Raw genomic sequence first — 22,945 nt, forward strand, 5'->3', positions numbered from 1 at the left:
ACATTTTCTTTTTTTTTTTTTTTTTTTTGTCTTTTTTGCCATTTCTTGGGCCACTCCCATGGCATATGAAGGTTCCCAGGCTACAGGTCGAATCGGAGCTGTAGCTGCCGGCCTACACCAGAGCCACAGCAACAAGCTGTGTCTGCCACCTACACCACAGCTCACGGCAATGCCAGATCCTTAACCCACTGAGCAAGGCCAGGGATCGAACCTGCAACCTCATGGTTCCTAGTCGGACTTGTTAATCACTGAGCCATGACAAGAACTCTTAACATTTTCTAATAAGATTAAGAATATATCGTTTCTGTTTTTTAATCAAGATTCAATGGACCTTACTAAATTACACAGATGTGGCCTGATTTGATATTTCTTACTGGAATAGTGTGTGTAGATTGTACCCTGGAAGAGTCTTGTAATAAGGCATGCATATAATAAAATTATCCCATTTGAATCTGAGGAAATACTAATATACATTTCTTTGGTTTTTGGCTAAATTATATCCATCATTACCAGAAAATTCTAGGGTGACAGCCTACCACCAAAACCCTAGTTCTATGCAATCATTAGAAAGCCACCTATTTACTGTTTAGGTTTATGCTATTAGTCTATCTTAAATCCTTCTGAGAATGTGGCCACATGGGAAAGTTCACCTCCAGGAAATCATAGCTAGGCTCTTGGGGGGATCTTAAATGCAGAACATGCTGCATTATGCACCCAACCCACCTTACAAATACTTCCAAGCAGATATGCCCCCCATTATTACTCATCAGAGAAATGCAAAGTAGAACTACAGTAAGATACCACTTCAATAGTGACTAAAAGATCTTAAATGTAAAGGCTGATAAGACCAAGTGTTGGCAAGGATATGGAGAAACTGGAACTCTCAAAAGCTGACGGTGGGCATGTAAAATGGCGCAACTACTTTGACAAAATGTTTGGAAGAAATGTATGTATTCTCTATAACCCATCAATTCCATTCCTGGATATACATCCAAAAGAAGTAAGTGCTGGGGAGTTCCTGTCGTGGCTCAGTGGTTAACGAATCCGACTAGGAACCACGAGGTTGTGGGTTGAATCCCTGGCCTTGCTCAGTGGGTTAAGGATCCGGTGTTTCCATGAGCTGTGGTGTAGGTTGCAGATGCAGCCCGGATCCCTCGTTGCAGTGTCTCTGGTGTAGACCGGTGGCTGCAGCTCTGATTGGACCCTTAGCCTGGGAACCTCCATATGCTGCAGGAACAGCCCTAGAAAAGGTAAAAAGACAAAAAAATAAAATAAAAAAAAATAAGAAGTGAGTGCTGAGCAGGTTGAGAACCCAACTAGTATCCATGAGGATGTGGATTCGATCCCCAGCCTCACTCAGTGGGTTAAGGATCCTGCGTTGCTGTGAGCTGCAGTGTAAGTCGCGGATGCAGCTCGGATCTGGCATTGCTGTGGCTATAGCTGCAGCCCCGTTTCGACCCCTAGCCTGATACTTCCATATGTGGCAAAAAAAGAAAGAAATGAGTATTTCTAGCCAGCAAAAGACATGTACAAGAATGTTCATAGGCACTTTTTTCATGATGGCCAGAAACTGGAAAGAACCTAGATGCCTATCAAAAGTAGAAAGAATATCTTGCTTTCTTTCTACTTTTACCTTACAAAACAAATACGGTAGCATTCACAAGCAGGAAAAACAAATCTGTAGTGTTAGCAGGATGGTAGTATTGACTAAGAAGGAATATTCGAAATCTGCATCCTCATCTGAGTGGTAGCTATGCAGGTGACACACATGTAAAATTTATCGGTTGTAGATTTAAGATCTGTGTACCATAAATATATACTTTAAAGGGAATTCCCATCGTGGCTCAGTGGAAATGAATCTGGCTAGTATCCATGAGGACGAAGGTTCAATCCCTGGTCTCGCTCAGTGGGTTAAGGATCTGGTGCTGCCGTGAGCTGTGGTGTAGCTCACAAATGCGGCTCAGATCCCAAGTTTTTGTGACCATGATGTAGGCCAGCAACTACAGCTCCAATGTGACCCCTAGCCTGGGAGCCTCCATAAGCTGTGAGTGCAGCCCTAAAAAAAAAGACAAAAGAAATGTATACTCTAAAATATTTCTTATATCGATATCAAAGCAGGCTAAAACAGCACATTGAGCAGCTTAAACTGGCTTTGCCTCCTTAAATGGGTTGATAGCTTAGTCAGACTTTCAGTTATTTTACAAAGACAGCACTATGCACGTGTCAGATGGGTACCCATGTCTCCAGGATGACCCTGGAACTAAGGATCTTCAGATATTTAACCAAGGAACTTAAAGAATAGAAATATTGCCACTCTTTACAAAGCAAAAAGGCCTCAATAAGGAGCAGCTGGTTTCCTGGCAGCACAATTAGCTTGAATGGGCTGATTCAAGACTAGCCAATCAGCTTCCAAATTTGAAATTCCCTAACCCCTTAAATTCACCCCAAACGTGGCTCAGGGAGACAGATCTGAGAGACTTGATTCCAGTTAACTTCTTGTCAACGTCACAGAAGCTGTTTCTTTTCTCAAAAGCTGGTGACATCGTATTGGCTTCTCTGCACATTGGGCACCAAGCCCTTGATCTGTAACAAGACCTGCCTTGAAAAGAAATAAGATATCAAAACAGCTGAACAGGGAACCTGGGAGTGTCTAGAAGGGAGCAGAGACTCAACCGCTGTGATTCGGAAGGAGCACAGAGGAAGACGGAAGAGGTCAGTAAAACCTGGGGTGTGTCAACAAACATGTACAGGTTCGCTTTCTTTCTTTTCTTTCTTTCTTTCTCTCTCTCTCTCTCTTTCTTTCTTGTCTGTCTGTCTTTTTAGAGCCACATGTGGGCATATGGAAGTGCCCAGGCTAGGGGTCGAATCAGACTGTAGCTGCTGGCCTACACCACAGCCACAGCAATGCCAGATCCAAGCCCTGTCTTCAACCTACACCACAGCTTACCGCAACACCAGATCCTTAACCCACCGTGTGGGTCATGGAAACTAGTTGGGTTCATTACCACTGACACAACAGTAACGCCCTCTCTCTTTCTTTCTTGTTTATTGTTTACCCACTTGAATCTTTCCCCAAGTACATAAAGAAAAGGTACTTGCTTTGGCTTCAGGGGGCTACTGGTTCTACTTAGTCTCTGGTTTTGCATGAAAGATTTGGCTTCAACCCTAATGGATTGGCAGGTCATGCCCTATTTAACACTCTAGTAGTATAAAAGTTGAAATTGAAGGGTTTTTTTTTTAAATAGGTAATTCTTTTTTTTTTTTAGCCCAATGAATTATATTACATTTATAGTTGTACAACGATCACCACAACATAATTTTAGAGCATTTCCAGCCCAAACCCCCATGAAGGGGTTTTATAGTGAGTCTTTGTATAGTCTTTCTAATTGTAGTTATACTTTTTCAATTACTTTATTTATTTTGGCAACAATGCACATTACTAAGACATTATTATTAAGACATTATTTACACCCTAACACAAATGAAATCAATATTATTTGGAGAATCTTATAGAGGTCACCTAAAAGAATTTCTTTAAGATAAATTAACACCAATTAGTGGTGTTTCTATGGTATATCTTCACAGTGGAAGGTTTTGGTTGTCATTCTAAGAAGGCTTTGAAATACTGCTTTAAAATGCAATACAGTAAAGTGAGTATCATTGTGAAGGTAAAAAAATGCACATTTACATGATGGTTGAAATTATTGTCCTAGTATTCTGCAAATGGGTATTCAAGGCTCAGATACAATTTTCAGTTATGTCTCAAACAACATCGGTTGAAATGAAGACTCCGTCTTCTGAGAAAAGGCATGGTTCTAGAAATGACAGAAATATTTAACCAAAGGTTCATGTGAAGAATTTAGTTTATGGATTTTGGATTTTCTAAATGAAGAGTTTTAAATTGCTTTATAAAATATGAAAGTGGCATCTGGGGGGGACTCTTTGACCACTTAATCCACGCTCTTGAAAAGTCTGTGTTCACGTTTGGACAAAGAGATGAGCTGAGAGTCCATCTTCTTGCACATGCGCATAGTGTAAACTTGACACAAAAGAAACAAGGATTTTAAACACAGCTTAATCATTTTATTGAATTCTAGTTTGATACTTTTATCATGTTCACATCAGGTTTATGAATTAATGTTCCCAGGAGAAAATTGTGGTATACTCGAAATGCAATAAATTACAGCTAATAGTGTTTAAGGTTAAAAATACCACTTTAAAATAATAGGAATGTGTAGCTTGTGCTCAAAACATAATAGTTAGAAAATAGTAACAGTAATAATGTTATGGCAGCTACCCAGCAGCCCTGCGCTGCAAAGTATCAGCTCTGGTGACAGCCCTGTGGCTGTCGTGTACCAGCTCCAGCAGCTCTGTGGCTGCAGTGGATCCGCTCTTTTACCCGACGAGAAACCGAGGGAGCACTCGGAGAGGTGGAGACCTCAGGTTTATTCCGCCAGCGGGCTCAGAGGAGATCTCTCTCCAGAGTCTGAGCCCGGAAGAAGGGTTTCCCAAGGCTTTTATGGGCTACTTCTTCCGGGCCCATGCTTGGCTAGTTGGACCAGAGTGACGTCAGGCAAGGTAGTAGATGCGGAAACAAATGTACAGAAGCAGGTGTGTGGGGAGGGGTGGTTGGGGAGTTGGATGGACTTTGCTTAGTCATCATGGCCAGGGTCTCTCCTTTCTACATTTTTATTGGGACATTTTCTCCTACAATAATACAGTTCGAAAAGGTAGCTGAGTTACTGGGGAAGGTGAAGTTCTCATTGTGTATTAGTAAGAAGCCCATACACCTGTTGTGGAAGCATCTTTGAATTTATTAGTAAGGAGATGTGATGAATTCAGGGGAGAAATGTTAGTCAAACTAGTTAGAAAAGGGCTTTGAACTTCTTCTCACTCACTCTACAACTCTGCCCATACTAACTTCTCTAACACCTTTTTCCACATCTGTAAAATGGGAATGAAGATAGGACCCACCGCCTAAGGCTTTTGTAACAAGGGAATTCTAACGTAATTGTAAAGCAGTCAGGAAAATTCTTCACAGTGGCTGGTGCCCAGTGAGCTCTTACAATTTAACCTTTTCCCTCCAGTTGACAATATTCACAGCCTTTTCTCTTTCCCCATAAAGACCTTTTTGTAATGCAAAAAGTGAGTACAATGAAATACCATAGAAACCTAATAGAGCAGAAAATTGAAATGTGGAGAGATGAAAACAAGTTTATTTTAAGCAAAATACTGCATGTCACAGATTAGGCTGATGATGAGTTGAGCTCCTTCGCAGTAGATCTGGGGGGGCCAACTCGCACCTCTGAGAAGCCAATCTCTGGTGTGACAGGTTTCTTCTTCCCTCCCACCACTTCATCTCACGCTCACTGATTTGAAACTTAGCTGAGGGGAGCAGTAATCAAATCCAAAGAAAATACTCCTCCATCCAGAAGAGATCAAACACGGAACCCAGGAAAGGATACAAAGCTACACCTTGCTTTAAAGGACTTCGAACAGCAAATTGAAGATACAACAGCATATAAAATTGTAACTAAAAGCCACTTGTACTGACAGTTCTGCAAAGCATTGCAAGGCCACGGGGAACAAGTGAGATTCACGTTCCCTGTTCCAGAAAAAGTGTGCAGGACATGTGTTAATGTTTATAAAAACTTCCCCTTCTTTTAGTTGGCAAGAGCTTGCTTTTAGTCCAGATAACATTCTCCAGAAGTTCCTGGGCTTCTTGGATCCCCTGTCTTGCAGCAACACTCAGGAGCATCTCCACATCCCTAGGAGAGGCAATTCATTCGTATAAAGAAAGAATAAACCGAAAAAACCCGTATGTCCAAGCGTTCGGGCTAAGGGCCAGGCTGACACCTGTTTCGACTGATTCTAAGGTCCTGAGGGAAACGCATGCCATTTCATCTGGGTTTCATCATGAGTGTCTTCACAATAAAATCAAAGCTCCCCAAAGAATCACTCTGAGCATCAGAGTCCAGCTGGATACTTTTGCCCTGTTTAGAGAAGCTTTCCTTGCCAAGACTCTTAGGTAATGTCTGAGACACCCCTCTCTTGCAAGCAAATTCTATATTTTGGTGTGGGAGTGGTAACTGGAAAGGGGCTCCATTCAACCTGCTCATCAGTCAGTTGTAAAAGTGCCAACTGGCAGTCGTAAGAGGGAACGTATTGACGGCTCCATTTTTGACTTGGCTGCCTCCAAAAGGTCATTTGAAAATTTTATTACCAAATGATATGTGCACACCATATCCCTGAGTATTAGACTAATTTCCAAGACTCGCCCATCCTTCAGCCCCTCACTGAGACTCCCTCTTTGTGAACCTTATCTACTCCTCAGCCCGAGGTAGGTTAAGGATGGAGGAGGGGTTATACATGGTACTTGGTGACGGAACATACTTCTGTTACAGTCCTTAAAAAAAAAAAAAAAAAAAAAAAAACAAGCAGAAAGTTGAACAGTTTATTTGGGGTGCCGTATCGAAATGTCTCTGACTCAAAATAGCTGCATGAAAATGTCACAGACTGTGAACTATTCAAAAACATTAAGAAAACACTCCAGAGAAAATGGTAGTATTTCTCTTGATGGCGGTGAGTCATCAAAAGAGGATTAGTCTGATAAACATAAGGGGAATTGTGCCCAGAGAGAACTGTCCACTTTATATTCTGACCTGTTCTAGTCTGTTTTTCAGAAAATGATATAAGGCTGTAGAGACAGTATTCCAGGTAGCCTTAGAAATGCATAGGAGACTGCAGGGATCATGAAATAACCTGGCCTTTCATCCTGGACTCGTGGGATACCTTAAGAATTTATTCTGTGGACTTTATGCATGTATATGAGTATTGGATTCCTTTACTTTGTGACTTTTATTATAACTCACAATAATGTAAGTAGATCAAAAGGCAAGAGTGGGAAGAGAACTATATATAAAATGCTTTTTGTCTGTCAATGGCAGGTAATATATGGGGGCAGGTTGAGCAGGAATGACATCTCAGCTGGAAGAGAAAAGACAGCTAATTTCATTACCCTGCTGTCATGGACCCAGTCATGTTTTTCAGTTTTCCTACTGCAAGGTTAAAGGAGGCATGGGGATGGTCCTGCTGGGAGGCTTTTCTGAAAAAGAAAGGAAAAGAAAAGGGGAGACATAATGGTGTTGAGGAGGAGGATGCAATAAAAAAAAAAAAAAGGAAATAATCCTATGAAAATGCATCCCCTTAATAAAACCAAAAGTGCCAATACAAATATGTAAGCATTACTGGAAACCACTACTTCCATCTTATGTATCTGGACAAGTGTAAATAAGCTTCTTTCTTTCTTTTTTTTTTTTTTGTCTTTTGTCTTTTGTCTTTTGTCTTTTCAGGGCCGCATATGGAGGTTCCCAGGATAGGGGCCTAATAGGAGCTGTAGCCGCCAGAGCCACAGCAACGCCAGATCTGAGCCGTCTGCGACCTACACCACAGCTCACTGGCAATGCTGGATCCTTAACCCACTGAGCAAGGCCAGGGATCGAACCCGCAACCTCATGGTTCCTAGTCGGATTTGTTAACCACTGAGCCACGACAGGAACTCCAATAAGCCTCTTCCATTTAAAAAAAAAAATTATCTCTTGGAGTTCCCTTCATGGCTCAATGGTTAACGAACCTGACTAGCACCAATGAGGACGTAGGTTTGATCCCTGGCCTTGCTCAGTGGGTTAAGGATCTGGTGTTGCCATGAGCTGTGGTGTAGGTTGCAGACGCAGCTGGGATCTGACGTTGCTGTGGCTCTGTGCAGGCCAGCAGCTACAGCTCTGATTAGACCCCCAGCCTGGGAACCTCCATATGCCTTGGATGTGGCCCTAGAAAAGACCAAAAAAAAAAAAAAAAGGCACTTACACTAGAGTGAACCCAGATAATTTTTCAGGATAGTTTGGTAATATGTGTCAAAATCTTTAGAAACAATGTTTGTCTGACCTGATATTCCATTTTTTAGTGACTTTTTTTTGGTAAAAAAATAATTAGATGTGCAAAAAGATGTAAATGAAATGTCTCCCCAACAACAGTTTGTGACAGTAAGAAATTAGAGAAGAAGGAATAAACATGAAATAGTAAGATATTCAAGTAAATTAAGGTATATTATACACATATTAATTGAAAAATGTGTAGAATACTCACTGAAATGTCAAAAGTAGTTTTTACTGTACTATAGGAAGCAGGTGATTTGGGGTTTCTTCACTGTTTTCCTTGATAGGCATAAATTATTTTGTAAGTCATAAACCATAAGATGTACTTTAAAAGTATACCAGGGGAAATCTGCCTTTGCAATGCTTTTCCCATCCCATTCCTAACAGTGGACTCCATCACTAGAAGATGGAAAGATTTTTCAAATTGGGCTTTATTTGGTCTCATGTAAGGAAGGCCTGGCTTACAAAGTGTTGTTTAGAGCAATACTTCTGAAACTTTACTACACACTCTAATTACCCCCAGAATCTTGTTAAAATGAAGATTCTACTTCAGAAAGGCTGGGTTAGGACCTCAGATGCTGCATTTCTGTAGCAGGTGCCCATCTGTTGATGCCAGCACTGCAGGTGTGTGGCCAAAGTCTCAGTAGCAAGGGTTTCAGCCAAGTAGAGTTAAGCACCAACCACACTGAGCCACTCTAGAGCCATGTCATTCTTTTTCTGATCCTCAAAGGTTTTATTTCTTCCATTGGCAGGTGAACTTGATCAGAACATTTCCTTTAAACTTTGTGTTGAAACATGTTACTGAAATGCCTTCTTCTGCTGGTTTCATGTTTACATTATAAACCAACAGAGACTTGTTTGTTTGTTTGTTTCTTTCTTTCTTTCTTTCTTTCTTTCTTTCTTTTTGCTTTTTAGGGCCACACTCACGGCATATGGAGGTTCCCAGGCTAGAGGTCTAATCAGAGCTACAGCTGCCGGTCTACACCAAAGCCATAGCAACTCGACATCCGAGCCACATCTTCAACCTATACCACAGCTCACGGCAACACCGGATCCCTGACCCATTGAGTGAGGCCAGGTATTGAACTTGCATCCTCATGGGTACTAGTTAAATTCATTTCCACTGTGCCACAATGGGAACATGAGACTTCTTGAGTAGTGGTTTGACCTGGCTATACATTAAAATCACCTGGGGAGCTTTTTCTGCACTATTCAGCCCTTCTGGAGCTAGGCATTAGTATGTTTCAAAAGCTCCCCAGGGGATTCTAATCTGCAGCCGCATTTGTCACCCATTATTCTAGCAAGAAGAAAGGGAACATCAGAGAAGGATGATCTCATCAATACATGAGCAATGGCAAAGCCATAGCTGTGCTGAGAGAAATGTAATACAGGCCATGTGTAATTTTAAATTTCCTGATAGCCACATGGAAAGCTTAAATAAGTAAAATTCATTTAAATAATGTATTTAACCCTGTATATCTAACACATTATCATTCAACATGTAGTCAACCTGAAGAATTGTTAGTGAGATATTTGAGATTTCTTTCCTCATGTGAAATCTTGGAAATCCAGTGTGTATTTTACATGCGTAGCACTTCTCCACTCAAATTATCTGCATTTTGCATACTCAATGGCCTCTGTGGCTAGTGGCCGCCATATTGGACAACGCAACTTTGAAGAGTACTATGGCAAAATTCCACTTTAGGTGGTTTCTACTTTTGAATAAATTGAGACTACATGAACACAAAGCCAGTTGTCTATGTTAAGTGACTTTGACCTTGGACCTAACTTCTTCCTTATTTTCTACCACAGTCTCCATGAAGAATGGAGTTTCTAACATCTCAGAGCCTATTTATTTCCATTCTCTAAGCTTTAGAGTGTCAGATCGAGTGTTCAAGTTTATGTTTCCAAAGTTATTCTCACTTTCTAAACCTGCAAATATAATATGAGATATTTTTCTATGTGGGCTCATCAAGCCAATGGGACACAATCAGAATTATGAAAGCTGCCTGTGGAAAAATTTACACACTGAATACAAAATCAATTGAGTGAAATTTAGGTCAAAACATGGAATAAATAATAGGTAAGATGTATTTCTGCTTTTCTTTTCTTTTTTTTTTTTTTTTTTTTTTTTGTCTTTTTGCCTTTTCTAGGGCCCTCCCACAGCAAATGGAGGTTCCCAGACTAGGGGTCCAATCGGAGCTGAGGCTACCGGCCTATGCCAGAGCCACAGCAACGCGGGATCCGACCCACATCTGCAAACTACACCATAACTCACCGCAACGCCGGATCCTTAACCCACTGAGCAAGACCAGGAATCAAACCTGCAACCTCATGGTTCCTAGTTGGATGTGTTAACCATTGAGCCACAATGGGAACTCCCTATTTTTACTTTTCAATTTGAAATGAATGTGTCTCTTATGGTCAAGAGCTCAAAACTATAACAAAAAATGTAATGCTAATATAGAACGATGTTAATAAAATTATTGATGCTCCCGGAACTCCTGTCATGGTGCAGCAGAAATGAATCTGACTAGGAACCATGAGGTTGCAGGTTTGATCCCTGGCCTCACTCAGTGGGTTAAGGATCCGGTGTTGCCATGAGCTGTGGTGTAGGTCACAGACGTGGCTCGGATCTGGCATGGCTGTGGCATAGGCTGGCAGCTGTAGCTCCAATTCAACCCCTAGCCTGTGAACCTCCATATGCCATGAGTGCAGCCCTAAAAAAAGCAAATAAATAAATAAATAAAATTATTGATGTTTTGAATCTTGACCTAGAATAGTACATATTCTCGCATTCAGCTCTTTTAAAGCTAATCTGTCCTTTGCTTACAGGGCATGGATTGCTTTTAAATGCATCAGCCACATCACCTCCATCACTACTCTTGCCTTACCACCACGTGGGAAATTAGAGAAGGTACCAAGACTTTAACATTAAGAGAATTTATCTAATTTTTCTTCTAGGGGAAAAGCATCCAAATATTCTAGCACTTCTTGAAATGATAGCTCTAGAGTTTTGCTTTTGGTAGGCACTTGACTTTCTTACCTAAACCAATGCATTGCCATCTTTTCATCCTTCAGCACACCAGCTCCTGGGTAAAACCAAAAAGGCATCATAGAAAGAAAGGGACTCAGTTAACTGCGTGATGCTAAAATCTTCTATAAAACCATAAATACATAAATCTAACCAGCAAACCCCTCCCCATCCCTTTCCCCCTGTAGAATGAGCACCAGAGGAACAAGGAAGTTACCTTTCAGATATCTTTGGCCAACAATATGCTGGGCACTGGGGTACCCAAAGTGAGCATAAAGGTGCGCCACGTAGAAATGGAAGCTCTGGGAACACAGCCAGATGTAAAGCAGAGCGATCATGCTTCCCATTATGATTAGGAGCTGCAAAAAAAAAAGGGCAGGAGGACGGGGAAAAAAGCTGTAGGTATACACTTCAAATATAGTTCAGATGTGGGAGGAGTGAGTATATTCTATGAGAAAGGCATTTCACGACAAGATACTTATGCTTAAAAGATGAAGTGGGAGTTCCCGTCGTGGAGCAGTGGTTAACGAATCCGACTAGGAACCATGAGGTTGCGGGTTCGATCCCTGCGCTTGCTCAGTGAGTTAACGATCCGGCGTTGCCGTGAGCTGTGGTGTAGGTTGCAGATGCGGTCGGATCACGCGTTGCTGTGGCTCTGGCGTAGGCTGGTGACTACAGCTCCGATTCGACCCCTAGCCTGGGAACCTCCATATGCCGCAGGATTGGCCCAAGAAATAGCAAAAAGACAAAAAAAAAAAAAAAAAAAAAAAGATGAAGTGCGTCCTCAATAGGTCTCTGTGGTATAAGGAAAAAGAATTACTATCACTCATCTTTTCACTTATTTGTAGTCATTCTGATATTTACTTTTTCTGAGTGATGCACTGTCACGGGATTGGGTAATTAACTAGGATCGGATGCGGACCAGTAAGATCTTGGCTATTTAGAAAAGGGAAAAATGGGGAGTTCCCGTCGTGGCGCAGTGGTTAACGAATCCGACTAGGAACCATGAGGTTGCGGGTTCGGTCCCTGCCCTTGCTCAGTGGGTTAACGATCCGGCGTTGCCGTGAGCTGTGGTGTAGGTTGCAGACGCGGCTCGGATCCCGAGTTGCTGTGGCTCTGGCGTAGGCCGGTGGCTACAGCTCCGACTGGAGCCCTAGCCTGGGAACCTCCATATGCCGCGGGAGCGGCCCAAGAAATAGCAACAACAACAAAAGACAAAAAAAAAAAAAAAAAAAAAAAAAAGGGAAAAATGGAGGCAGAAACAAAAGAGGAAGTAGAAAAAGGAATGTTTACTCTTTGGACAGAAATGCGGTGGTGGGGTGGGGGCTGGGGGGGATGGGTAAGATGGGAGGGAGGTTCCTGCCCTGCTCTGCCACAGTCTGGAGAACCCACAGCCCTGGTCTGTTTTTCTGATACTTTCAGCTGCTTCTATGGAAGTAAAAGACCCTCAGAAGGCACTTTCAGTTTCCTCCCTAAAGAGGTCCAGGTGAGCCAGTAGACCTCCAGAGGTGAAGATGAGAACTCACAGTTTGCTAGGGCTGCCATAGCAAAATATGACAGACTGGGCGGCTTATGCAACAGAAATTGATTTTCTACTCATTTATAGCTAGATGTTCCATTTCAAGGTGTCCGCAGGGTTGGTTTCTTCTAGGTCTTTCTCCTTGACTTAGAGACGACCATCTTCTTCCTGTAACTTCACATCATCTTTCCTCTGTAGATCGGTGTGTCCAAAGCGCTTCTTCTTAGAAGGACACCAGTCTTCTTGGATTAGGGCCCACTTTAATGAACTTATGTTAACTCTGTTCCCTCTGTAAAGACCTTGTCTCCAAATACCGTCACATTCTGGGATACTGGGAGTGAGGACTTTCACATGGAATTAGGTGAGAGGATGGAATTCAGCCTGTACCAGTAGCGCAGCTGATGGGGAAGGCCTCCTCTTAAAAGAGCCAGTGGATTAGCAGGAGGTGGTTTTTTTTTTTGTTTGTTTTTTTTTTTTATTTTCCCACTGTACAGCAAGGGGGTCAAGTCATCCTTAGATGTATACATTGCAGTTACAGTTTTTTCCCCCACCCTTTCTTCTGTTGCGACATGAGTATCTAGACATAGTTCTCAATAGCAGGAGTTTTGACGTCAATCTTCTCTAGCTACGTGAACATGCCACTCAGTTCTCTTCACAAGCCCTTCTACGTGAGGTTCTTTCCCATCAGAATCTTGTCCTTCACCAATGAACTGATGCACAAACAAGTTTATGTTGTCCAACAACCAAATCAATGCGGCCATTACTCTTTCCAGAAATATGGCAAACAGCTTCTGAGAAGTCAGTTCATTCAGATTTCGGTGGCTGAGATGGCTCTGAGCCCTGTGGGGCAGCCTTGAAATGCAGCAAGACCACAAAGTGCTCCACTAGCATGGACAGCCCAGGGGCCCCAGACCCACCTCTTGGCCACACTCAGCTGGCTTCTAGGGGGGAGCTCATATGCTGAAAAAAATACGGTAGGGTTGACATCTTCCCCTTCAGGTGTGACTCTACTTCTGGGAGAAGATAAAAATGTAGCTTCAAACCTAAAAACACAATTCTCAAGCACCACCATGAAAGGTAAAGAAGATTCCAAGACCAAGAGCTGAACTTAAGAACAGACTTTTAAACTCAAGTCTTAGCCAGACAAATCAATCAGGGATCAAAAACTTGGAGAACAAGAGAAGGGGTTTTGCAGACTTGAATTCAGAATCATTCTAAGTACAAAACAATGACTGTTAAATATTTTCACGGTCGTACTGAAGATACAAGAGAGAAGGAAATGATCATCTTAGTATAATCTGCCATGGACAAAATTATAAACTATGACTATACTCATAAATATGCTTGAGTTACATTACTCAAAATAACTTCCGTAATATAATTTCAACTTTGAAGATGTATCTCTCCGCTCACTAAGGAGCTGTTGGTTATTCACAACACTTCATGGCAAAGTCTGTGTTTCAATCTGTGTGGTGTGTGTATGTGCTAGCAGTGTTCTTTGTTAAAGTTTTTTCTTTAGTTTGTGTCCGGGGGAGAGGAGTACTTTAATTTTTTTAATACTCTCATTAGGGCACACAAAATCATCTCTATTGATTCTGCTTCGTGAACAGATGAATTTTCACATATTTCTGCACGTAGCAAGGTTTCACTGCAGATGAATATCTGTTTTGAAACTCCCCAAATCCTTTTTGAAATTTTCATTTATTCAGTATTTATTTTGAATGTGTCTGATACTGTTCTAATTTGTGGATTAAATAGTTTAAAAAGCAAGCGAAATTCCCTGGCCTGTTGTCATGTTAATCACAATTGGAGTGGAAAATGAGAGAACAGACAATGAATTTTAAAAATAAGGAAACACATTAGAGATATTAGGTGGTAAAAAGTGCCACAGAGAAAGGACAGAAGCTGGCTACGCACTGATGTGAAACAAAGGGTACAAATATTAAAAGGATGGATGAAAATGGTGGCAAAGAACAAGAGAAAGGGGATGTGTGGTTGCGGCTCTGTCTAATGGAAAGAACCCCAACAGACATCACAGGATGCCTAGAAAGATTTGAGAGAATGATATCAGCAAAAATACTCCCACGGACAGAGATGGTACAGAATGAAAAGAGGTCATTGGACCCCCCAGTTTCCTATTTACAGGAAGAAGGCTAAGAAAACTACTCACCTGCAAATACCTGCTACCTGTGATGAGGAAGGAAGGATGAATCAGAGGGTGAAGCCAAAAGCCCTGGAAAATTATTCTCAGATCTTGAAACACCAATCAAACATCTCATGAACATTTATATATATACATAAAAAAACAATCAAAAAATGGGTAGAAGGGAGTTACTGTTGTGGCGCTGTGGAAAGGAATCCAACTAGTAACCATGAAGTTACATGTTCGATCCCTGGCCTTGCTCAATGGGTTAAGCAAGGTGAGCTGTGAGCTGTGGTGTAGGTCGCGGAAATGGCTTGGATCCTGCATTGCCATGGCTCTGGCGAAGGCTGCCAGCTATAGCTCTGATTAGACCCCTAGCCTGGGAACCTCCATACGCCACGGGAGTGGCCCAAAAAAAAGCAAAAAAAAAAAAAAAAAAAAAAAAAAACCAAAACAAAAAAAGGGCAGAAGATCTAAACAGACATTTCTGCAGAGAAAATGGATGGCCATAAAACACATGAGAAGCTGCTCAACATCACTAATTATTGGAGAAATGCAAGTCTAAACTACAAGGTACCACCTCATACCAAGCAGAATGGCCATCATGAAAATGTCTATAAACAATAAATGCTGGACTGTGAAGTTGGACTTCTGTTAATGTATTATATTAAAATTTAAGCTTTAGTAATATTTGGCCCAGGGATTCATTTAACCTGCATGTCAGGTGATCGATCATATGTTGCTTGGGGGAGAAGAGATGGGCCTAGGGAAGCAGGACTATTCCCTTTTGTTGCCAGGGGAGCCCTCATCAACTCATGCTCTTGCCCTCATTGGCCAAATGATTTTACAATCTTAAGATTCCTGTAAAGAAGTCTGCAATGAAGTGAATGCTAACATTATAAGACTTGATGACCAAGAAATTGCTCTGGGTTTCTGACTTGCATGACTCCAATTCCTGGAATAAAAGGACCAGGTTGGGATGTGTTGAGGGGAGAGAGGGTAGAGGTGCCTGACTTTTTTTTTTTGGATCACACTGGGCTCAAGAAGTGACATACAGCAGGCACTTGGCTATGGGTGTCAGGAATTTTACCAATGTCTAGACTAAACACTTGAGTCATCTGAATAAAGGTGGTAATTTGGGTTTTATAGGCTTTAATGAAATCTTAACTTTAAATATCAAAATTCCAGTTTTTGATATTCTCATATTTCCTGTGATCTGTCTTCCGCTATTGTCAACAATTACAATTCTATTCTTATGCTGATGTTTTTAAAGTTATCCTTTCTAAAGTTAAGGACAGATGTTTTCCATCTGGGGCTTTAGAAGAGAAGTTCACAAGATTTTTTTTTCATGAGTAAATATATTAATGACTTTTTATATGGGTACCTATTTAAAAGTGGCATTTGAAATCACTTATTTCACTTTTTTAAAGTATGACATTTTAAAACATATACAAATAAACTAGATACCTATGCACCCACCAGCCGTATTTGGTAGATTTATATTTTTGCATATTCACTCCAGATTTTTTAAAGAATTAAAGCATTGTAGGAATAAAAACACCCACCATCATCTCTTTCCCTCTCATCCTAGAGTTAACCACTAGGTCTACATTAAGAATACAACATCCAGAGTTCCTGTTGTGGCTCAATGGGTTAAAAACCTGACTAGTATCCATGAGGATGCAGGTTCAATCCCCGGCCTCACTCAGTGGATTGAGGATCCAGTGTTGCAACAAGCTGCTGTGTAGGTTGCAGATGCGACTTAGATCTCATGTTGCTGGAGACGTGGCATAGGCTGGCAGCTGCAGCTCTGATTCAACCCCTAGCTTGGGAATTTCCATATGCCACAGGTATGGCCCTAAAAAGAAAAAAGATAAATATGAAACATTCTACTGAATATTTTTAGGAGAGTATGGGCTCAAGTTAAATACATCAACAGGCATAAGTTCTGAAAATCAATGTTAAGGGAAAAAACAGAAGTTCCAAATTATTTCAGTATTTCATAATTGAATGAAAATACTATTTAACTACAATAGTATTGCTAAGACTAACCAAAACATCAAGTTGCACAGTTCCCTTCATGGCTCAGTGGCTTATGAACCCGACTAGGATCCATGAGGATGTGGGTTCAATCCCTGGCCTCGCTCAGTGGGTTAAGGATCTGGTGTTGCCGTGAGCTGTTGCATAGTTCACAGATGTGGCTCGGGTCACCCATTACTGTGGCTGTGGCATAGGCTGGCAGCAAAAGCTCTGATGAGACCCTTAGCCTGGGAACCTCCATATGCCTCTAGTGTGGCCCTAAAAAGCAAAAATGAACAAACAAAAAACCCATCAAGTTGCTTTACTTTTTTATGAGGCATTTATTTTTATTTGTAATAGCTTTATTTTCTTTCAAATTATAAAAAAGTATAACAAAATATGTAAAATAAAAAATATTGAAGATATAAAATCATCTATTTTCTTCCTATACAGAATAGTTTGTTTGAAATATATATCCCCAGAATTTTTTTTTTTTTTTTTGTCTTTTTGCCATTTCTTGGGCCTCTTCTGTGGCATATGGAGGTTCCCAGGCTAGGGGTCTAATCAGAGCTGTAGCCGCAGGCCTACGCCACAGCCAGAGCAACGCGGGATCCGAGCCACGTCTGCAACCTACACCACAGCTCACGGCAACACCGGATCCTTAACCCAGTGAGCGAGGCCAGGGACTGAACCCACAACCTCGTGGTTCCCAGTTGGATTCATTAACCACTTCGCCACGACCGGAACTCCCAGACTTTTTTTTTAAGTTGCTTTACTCTTGATTGAAATTTGTTCAAGGATCAACAAGGATCAGAAGCCAGAGATTACATTTACTTTATTTTATTCTTTTTTAATTTTATGAATTTTATTTTTTTCCATTATAGCTGATTTAGTGTTCTGTCAATTTCTGCTATACAGCAAAGTGACCTAGTCTCACACACACACACACACATGTATATATAATTTTTATCACATTATCCTCCATCATGTTCCAACACAAGTGACTGGAAGTAGTTCCCTGTGCTATACAGCAGGATTTCATTGGTTGTCCAGAGATTACTTTTATAATTTTTTTTTATTTTTTCCCACTGTACAGCAAGGGGGTCAGGTTATCCTTACATGTATACATTACAATTACATTTTTCCCCCACCCTTTCTTCTGTTGCAACATGAGTATCTAGACATAGTTCTCAATGCTATTCAGCAGGATCTCCTTGTAAATCTATTCTAAGTTGTGTCTGATAAGCCCAAGCTCCCCATCCCTCCCACTCCCTCCCCCTCCCATCAGGCAGCCACAAGTCTCTTCTCCAAGTCCATGATTTTCTTTTCTGAGGAGATGTTCATTTGTGCTGGATATTAGATTCCAGTTATAAGTGATATCATATGGTATTTGTCTTTGTCTTTCTGGCTCATTTCACTCAGGATGAGATTCTCTAGTTCCATCCATGTTGCTGCAAAGGGCATTATGTCATTCTTTTTTATGGCTGAGTAGTATTCCATTGTGTATATATACCACTTCTTCCGAATCCAATCATCTGTCGATGGACATTTGGGTTGTTTCCATATCCTGGCTATTGTGAATAGTGCTGCAATGAACATGCGGGTGCACGTGTCTCTTTTAAGTAGAGTTTTGTCCAGATATATGCCCAAGAGTGGGATTGCAGGGTCATATGGAAGTTCTATGTATAGATTTCTAAGGAATCTCCAAACTGTTCTCCATAGTGGCTGTACCAGTTTACATTCCCACCAGCAGTGCAGGAGGGTTCCCTTTTCTCCACAGCCCCTCCAGCACTTGTTATTTGTGGACTTATTAATAATGGCCATTCTGACTGGTGTGAGGTGGTATCTCATGGTAGTTTTGATTTGCATTTCTCTTATAATCAGCGACGTTGAGCATTTTTTCATGTGTTTGTTGGCCATCTGTATATCTTCTTTGGAGAAATGTCTATTCAGGTCTTTTGCCCATTTTCCCATTGATTGATTGGCTTTTTTGCTGTTGGGTTGTATAAGTTGTTTATATATTCTAGAGATTAAGCCCTTGTCAGTTGCATCATTTGAAACTATTTTCTCCCATTCTGTAAGTTGTCTTTTTGTTTTCTTTTGGGTTTCCTTTGCTGTGCAAAAGCTTTTCAGTTTGATGAGGTCCCATGGGTTTATTTTTGCTCTAATTTCTATTGCTTTGGGAGACTGACCTGAGAAAATATTCATGATGTTGATGTCAGAGAGTGTTTTGCCTATGTTTTCTTCTAGGAGTTTGATGGTGTCCTGTCGTATATTTAAGTCTTTCAGCCATTTTGAGTTTATTTTTGTGCATGGTGTGAGGGTGTGTTCTAGTTTCATTGCTTTGCATGCAGCTGTCCAGGTTTCCCAGCAATGTTTGCTGAATAGACTTTCTTTTTCCCACTTTATGTTCTTGCCTCCCTTGTCAAAGATTAATTGACCATAGGTGTCAGGGTTTATTTCCGGATTCTCTATTCTGTTCCATTGGTCTGTCTGTCTGTTTTGGTACCAGTACCACACTGTTTTGATGACTGTGGCTTTGTAGTATTTCTTGAAGTCTGGGAGAGTTATGCCTCCTGCTTGGTTTTTGTTTCTCAGGATTGCTTTGGCGATTCTGGGTCTTTTGTGGTTCCATATAAATGTTTGGATTGTTTGTTCTAGTTCTGTGAAAAATGTCATGGGTAGTTTGATAGGGATTGCATTGAATCTGTAGATTGCTTTGGGTACTATGGTCATTTTTACAATATTGATTTTCCCAATCCAGGAACATGGAATATCTTTCCATTTCTTTACATCTTCTTTGATTTCTTTGATTAAAGTTTTATAGTTCTCGGCATATAGGTCCTTTACCTCCTTCGTCAGGTGTATTCCGAGGTATTTGATTTTGTGAGGTGCAATTTTAAAAGGTATCGTATTTTTGTATTCCTTTGCTAATATTTCATTGCTGGTATACAGAAATGCAACTGACTTCTGAATGTTAATCTTATATCCTGCTACTTTGCTGAATTTATTAATCAGTTCAAGGAGTTTTGGGGTTGAGTCCTTACGGTTTTCTATGTATAGTATCATGTCATCTGCATACAGTGACAGTTTGATCTCTTCTCTTCCTATATGGATGCCTTTGATTTCTTTTGTTTGTCTAATTGCTGTGGCTAAGACTTCTAAAACGATGTTGAAGAGCAGTGGTGAGAGTGGGCATCCCTGTCTTGTTCCAGATTTGAGTGAGAAGGCTTTCAGTTTTTCCCCATTGAGTATTATATTTGCTGTGGGTTTACCATAAATGGCTTTGATTATATTCAGGAATGTTCCCTCTATACCCACTTTGGCGAGGGTCTTGATCATGAATGGATGTTGGACTTTGTCAAATGCTTTTTCTGCATCTATTGAGATGATCATATGATTTTTGACTTTTTTTTTGTTAATGTGGTGTATGATGCTGATTGATTTGCGTATGTTGAACCATCCTTGTGAACCTGGGATGAACCCAACCTGGTCATGGTGTATAATTTTTTTGATATGTTGTTGGATTCGGTTGGCTAAGATTTTGTTGAGAATTTTTGCATCTATATTCATCAATGATATTGGCCGATAGTTTTCTTTTTTGGTGGTATCTCTGTCTGGTTTTGGAATGAGGGTGATGGTGGCCTCATAGAATGTCTTTGGGAGTATTCCTTCTTCTTCAACCTTTTGAAAGAGTTTAAGGAGGATGGGCACCAATTCCTCTTTATATGTTTGATAAAATTCACCTGTGAAGCCATCTGGTCCTGGACTTTTATTTGTAGGGAGTGATTTTATGACCTCTTCAATTTCATTTCTAGTGATTGGTCTGTTCAGTTGGTCTGTTTCTGCTTGATTCAGTTTTGGCAGGCTGTAAGATTCTAGAAAATTGTCCATTTCTTCCAGATTGTCAAACTTGTTGCCATACAGTTGTTCATAGTATTCTCTTATGGTTTTTTGTATTTCTGCTGTATCCGTTGTGATTTCTCCTTTTTCATTTATAATTTTGGTTATTTGGGTTCTTTCTCTCCTCTTTTTAGTGAGTCTGGCCAGGGGTTTGTCAATTTTGTTCACCTTTTCAAAGAACCAGCTCTTGGTTTTATTAATTTTCTCTATTGTTTTTTGAGTCTCTATTTTATTGATTTCTTCTTTGATCTTTATAATTTCCTTCCTTCTGCTGACTTTAGGACTTTTTTGTTCTTCTTTTTCTAACTCATTTAGGTGGAGGGTTAAGTTGTCAATTTGGGATCTTTCTTCTTTTTTGAGAAAGGCCTGTATTGCTATAAATTTCCCTCTGAGCACTGCTTTCGCAGCATCCCATAGATTTTGAGAAGTTGTGTCTTCATTATCATTTGTTTCAAGGTATTTTTTAATTTCCTTCTTGATTTCCTCATTGACCCATTGGTTTTTTAGTAGCATGTTGTTTAGTCTCCATGGAGTAGGTTTTTTCTCTTTGCTTTTCCCATGGTTGATTTCTAATTTCATGGCATTGTGGTCAGAGAAGATACTTGAGATAATTTCTACGCTCCTAAATTTATTGAGATTCGCTTTGTGTCCCAATATGTGGTCGATTCTTGAGAATGTTCCATGAGCATTTGAGAAGAATGTGTATTCTGCTTTTTTTGGATGTAGTGTCCTGAAGATATCAATGAAGTCTAACTTTTCTATTGTTTCCTTTAGGATCTCTGTTGCTTTATTGGTTTTCTGTCTAGAGGATCTGTCCATTGATGTGAGGGGGGTATTTAGGTCTCCTACTATGATTGTATTCTCATCAATATCTCCCTTTATGTCTGTTAATATTTGTTGTATGTATCTGGGTGCTCCTGTATTTGGGGCATATATGTTGACGATAGTAACATCCTCTCCTTGGATGGATCCCTTAATCATTAAGTAGTGTCCTTCTTTGTCTTTCTTTATGTCTTTTGTTTTAAAGTCTATTTTGTCTGATATGAGCGTTGTGACTCCTGCTTTTCTGTCATGTCTATTGGCATGAAATATTTTTCCCCACCCTTTCACTTTCAATCTATATGTATCTTTTGTCCTAAGGTGAGTTTCTTGTAGGCAGCATATTGAAGGTTTTTGCCTTTTTATCCACTCAGCCACTCTGTGTCTTTTGATTGGGGCATTCAGTTCATTAACATTTAAGGTGATAATTGATAGATGATTATTTATTGCCATTTGAACCTCGTGTTCCAGTTGATTCTATGGTTCTCCATTCTACCTTTCTTTTTTTTTTTTTTTTGGTTGGATAGTCTCCTGTTATTATCTGCTTGAGTGTATTTTTTTTTTCATTTTTTGCAAATGCAGTATTTGCTTTTGGCTTGTGGTTGCCCTGTTTTTTAAGTATGCTAACCCCTTCCCATAATTGTGTGTTTTAGCCTGATGGTCCTGTAAGTTCAAACACTTCATTACTATATTAAAATTAAGAAGAGAGACATACAAACAAACAAACAAAAAGGGTTATTTATTTCCTAACATCCCTTGCCCACATTTTATGGTTTTGATGACTCTTTTTTAGTTTTTTCTTTTTAATTTTATTTTGTTTGAAGCCTGTTCATGATTAAATCTGTATGCTGGCTTATTTGAGTGACTGCTCTCTGATTGCAGTTTCCTCAGTCCTAGTTCTTCCTCTTCTTTTTTTTTTTTTTTTTCTTTTCTTTTTTCTTCCCTTTCCTTCCTTTCTTTTTGGTTTAGAGAAGCCCTTTCAATACTTCCTTTAACCTGGGTTTTGTGTTGCTGTATTCTTTAAGTTTTTGTTTGTTGGAAAAATTTTTTATTTCCCCTTCTATTTTAAATGATATTCTTGCTGGATGGAGTATTCTAGGTTGCATATTTTTTCCTTTGAGCACTTTAAATATCTCTTGCCATTCCCTCCTGGCCTGTAGTGTTTCTGTAGAGAAATCAGCTGATATTCTTATGGGGGTTCCCTTGTAGGTAACATTCTGTTTTTCTCTTGCTGCCTTTAGGATCCTCTCTTTATCACTAACTTTTGCCATTTTTATTATGATGTGTCTTGGTGTGGGTCTATTTGGGTTCAGTTTGTTTGGGGCCCTCTGTGCTTCTTGTATCTTGAACCCAGTATCCTTTAGATTTGGGAAGTTTCCATCGATAATTTCTTCAAATATATTTTCCATCCCCTTATCTTTTTCTACTCCTTCTGGAATTCCTATTATGCGTAGATTGGCCTGCTTTATATTATCCCATAGGTCTCTTATATTGCTTTCCAGTTTTTTGATTCGGTTTTCTGTCTGCTGACCGGATTGGGTGATTTCCATTATTCTATCTTCCATATCACTGAT

At 40.2% G+C, this 22,945-nt stretch overlaps 2 protein-coding genes across 4 annotated transcripts in view; one reads left to right on the top strand and one right to left on the bottom strand.

Annotated features, from left to right (window-relative positions):
• The window catches only part of LOC146401033 (uncharacterized), a 102,673-nt gene extending 96,239 nt beyond the window's left edge, over positions 1 to 6,434 (top strand). For both annotated transcript variants that reach the window (XR_014813321.1, XM_084973331.1), the window contains one exon: positions 2,534 to 6,434. The gene's annotated coding sequence lies outside the window, so the exon portion shown is untranslated. The remainder of the gene's footprint in view (positions 1 to 2,533) is intronic.
• Positions 4,062 to 22,945, bottom strand: part of LOC146401034 (uncharacterized) — a 65,060-nt gene continuing 46,176 nt past the window's right edge. For both annotated transcript variants that reach the window (XM_084973329.1, XM_084973328.1), the window contains exons 2-5: positions 11,186 to 11,327; positions 10,981 to 11,026; positions 7,019 to 7,105; positions 4,062 to 5,768 (exon numbers count right to left, since the gene is read on the bottom strand). In XM_084973329.1, the coding sequence (XP_084829455.1) occupies positions 5,636 to 5,768; positions 7,019 to 7,105; positions 10,981 to 11,026; positions 11,186 to 11,327 (408 nt within the window). In that variant the 3' untranslated portion in view covers positions 4,062 to 5,635. The remainder of the gene's footprint in view (positions 5,769 to 7,018; positions 7,106 to 10,980; positions 11,027 to 11,185; positions 11,328 to 22,945) is intronic.

The sequence above is a fragment of the Sus scrofa genome, chromosome 8 (genome assembly GCF_054392235.1).
Source record: "Sus scrofa isolate SSC_HxYL_T2T_F1_AM1 chromosome 8, Sscrofa_HxYL_maternal_Yorkshire_Landrace_v2.0, whole genome shotgun sequence".
In the NCBI taxonomy this organism is placed as follows: domain Eukaryota; kingdom Metazoa; phylum Chordata; class Mammalia; order Artiodactyla; family Suidae; genus Sus; species Sus scrofa.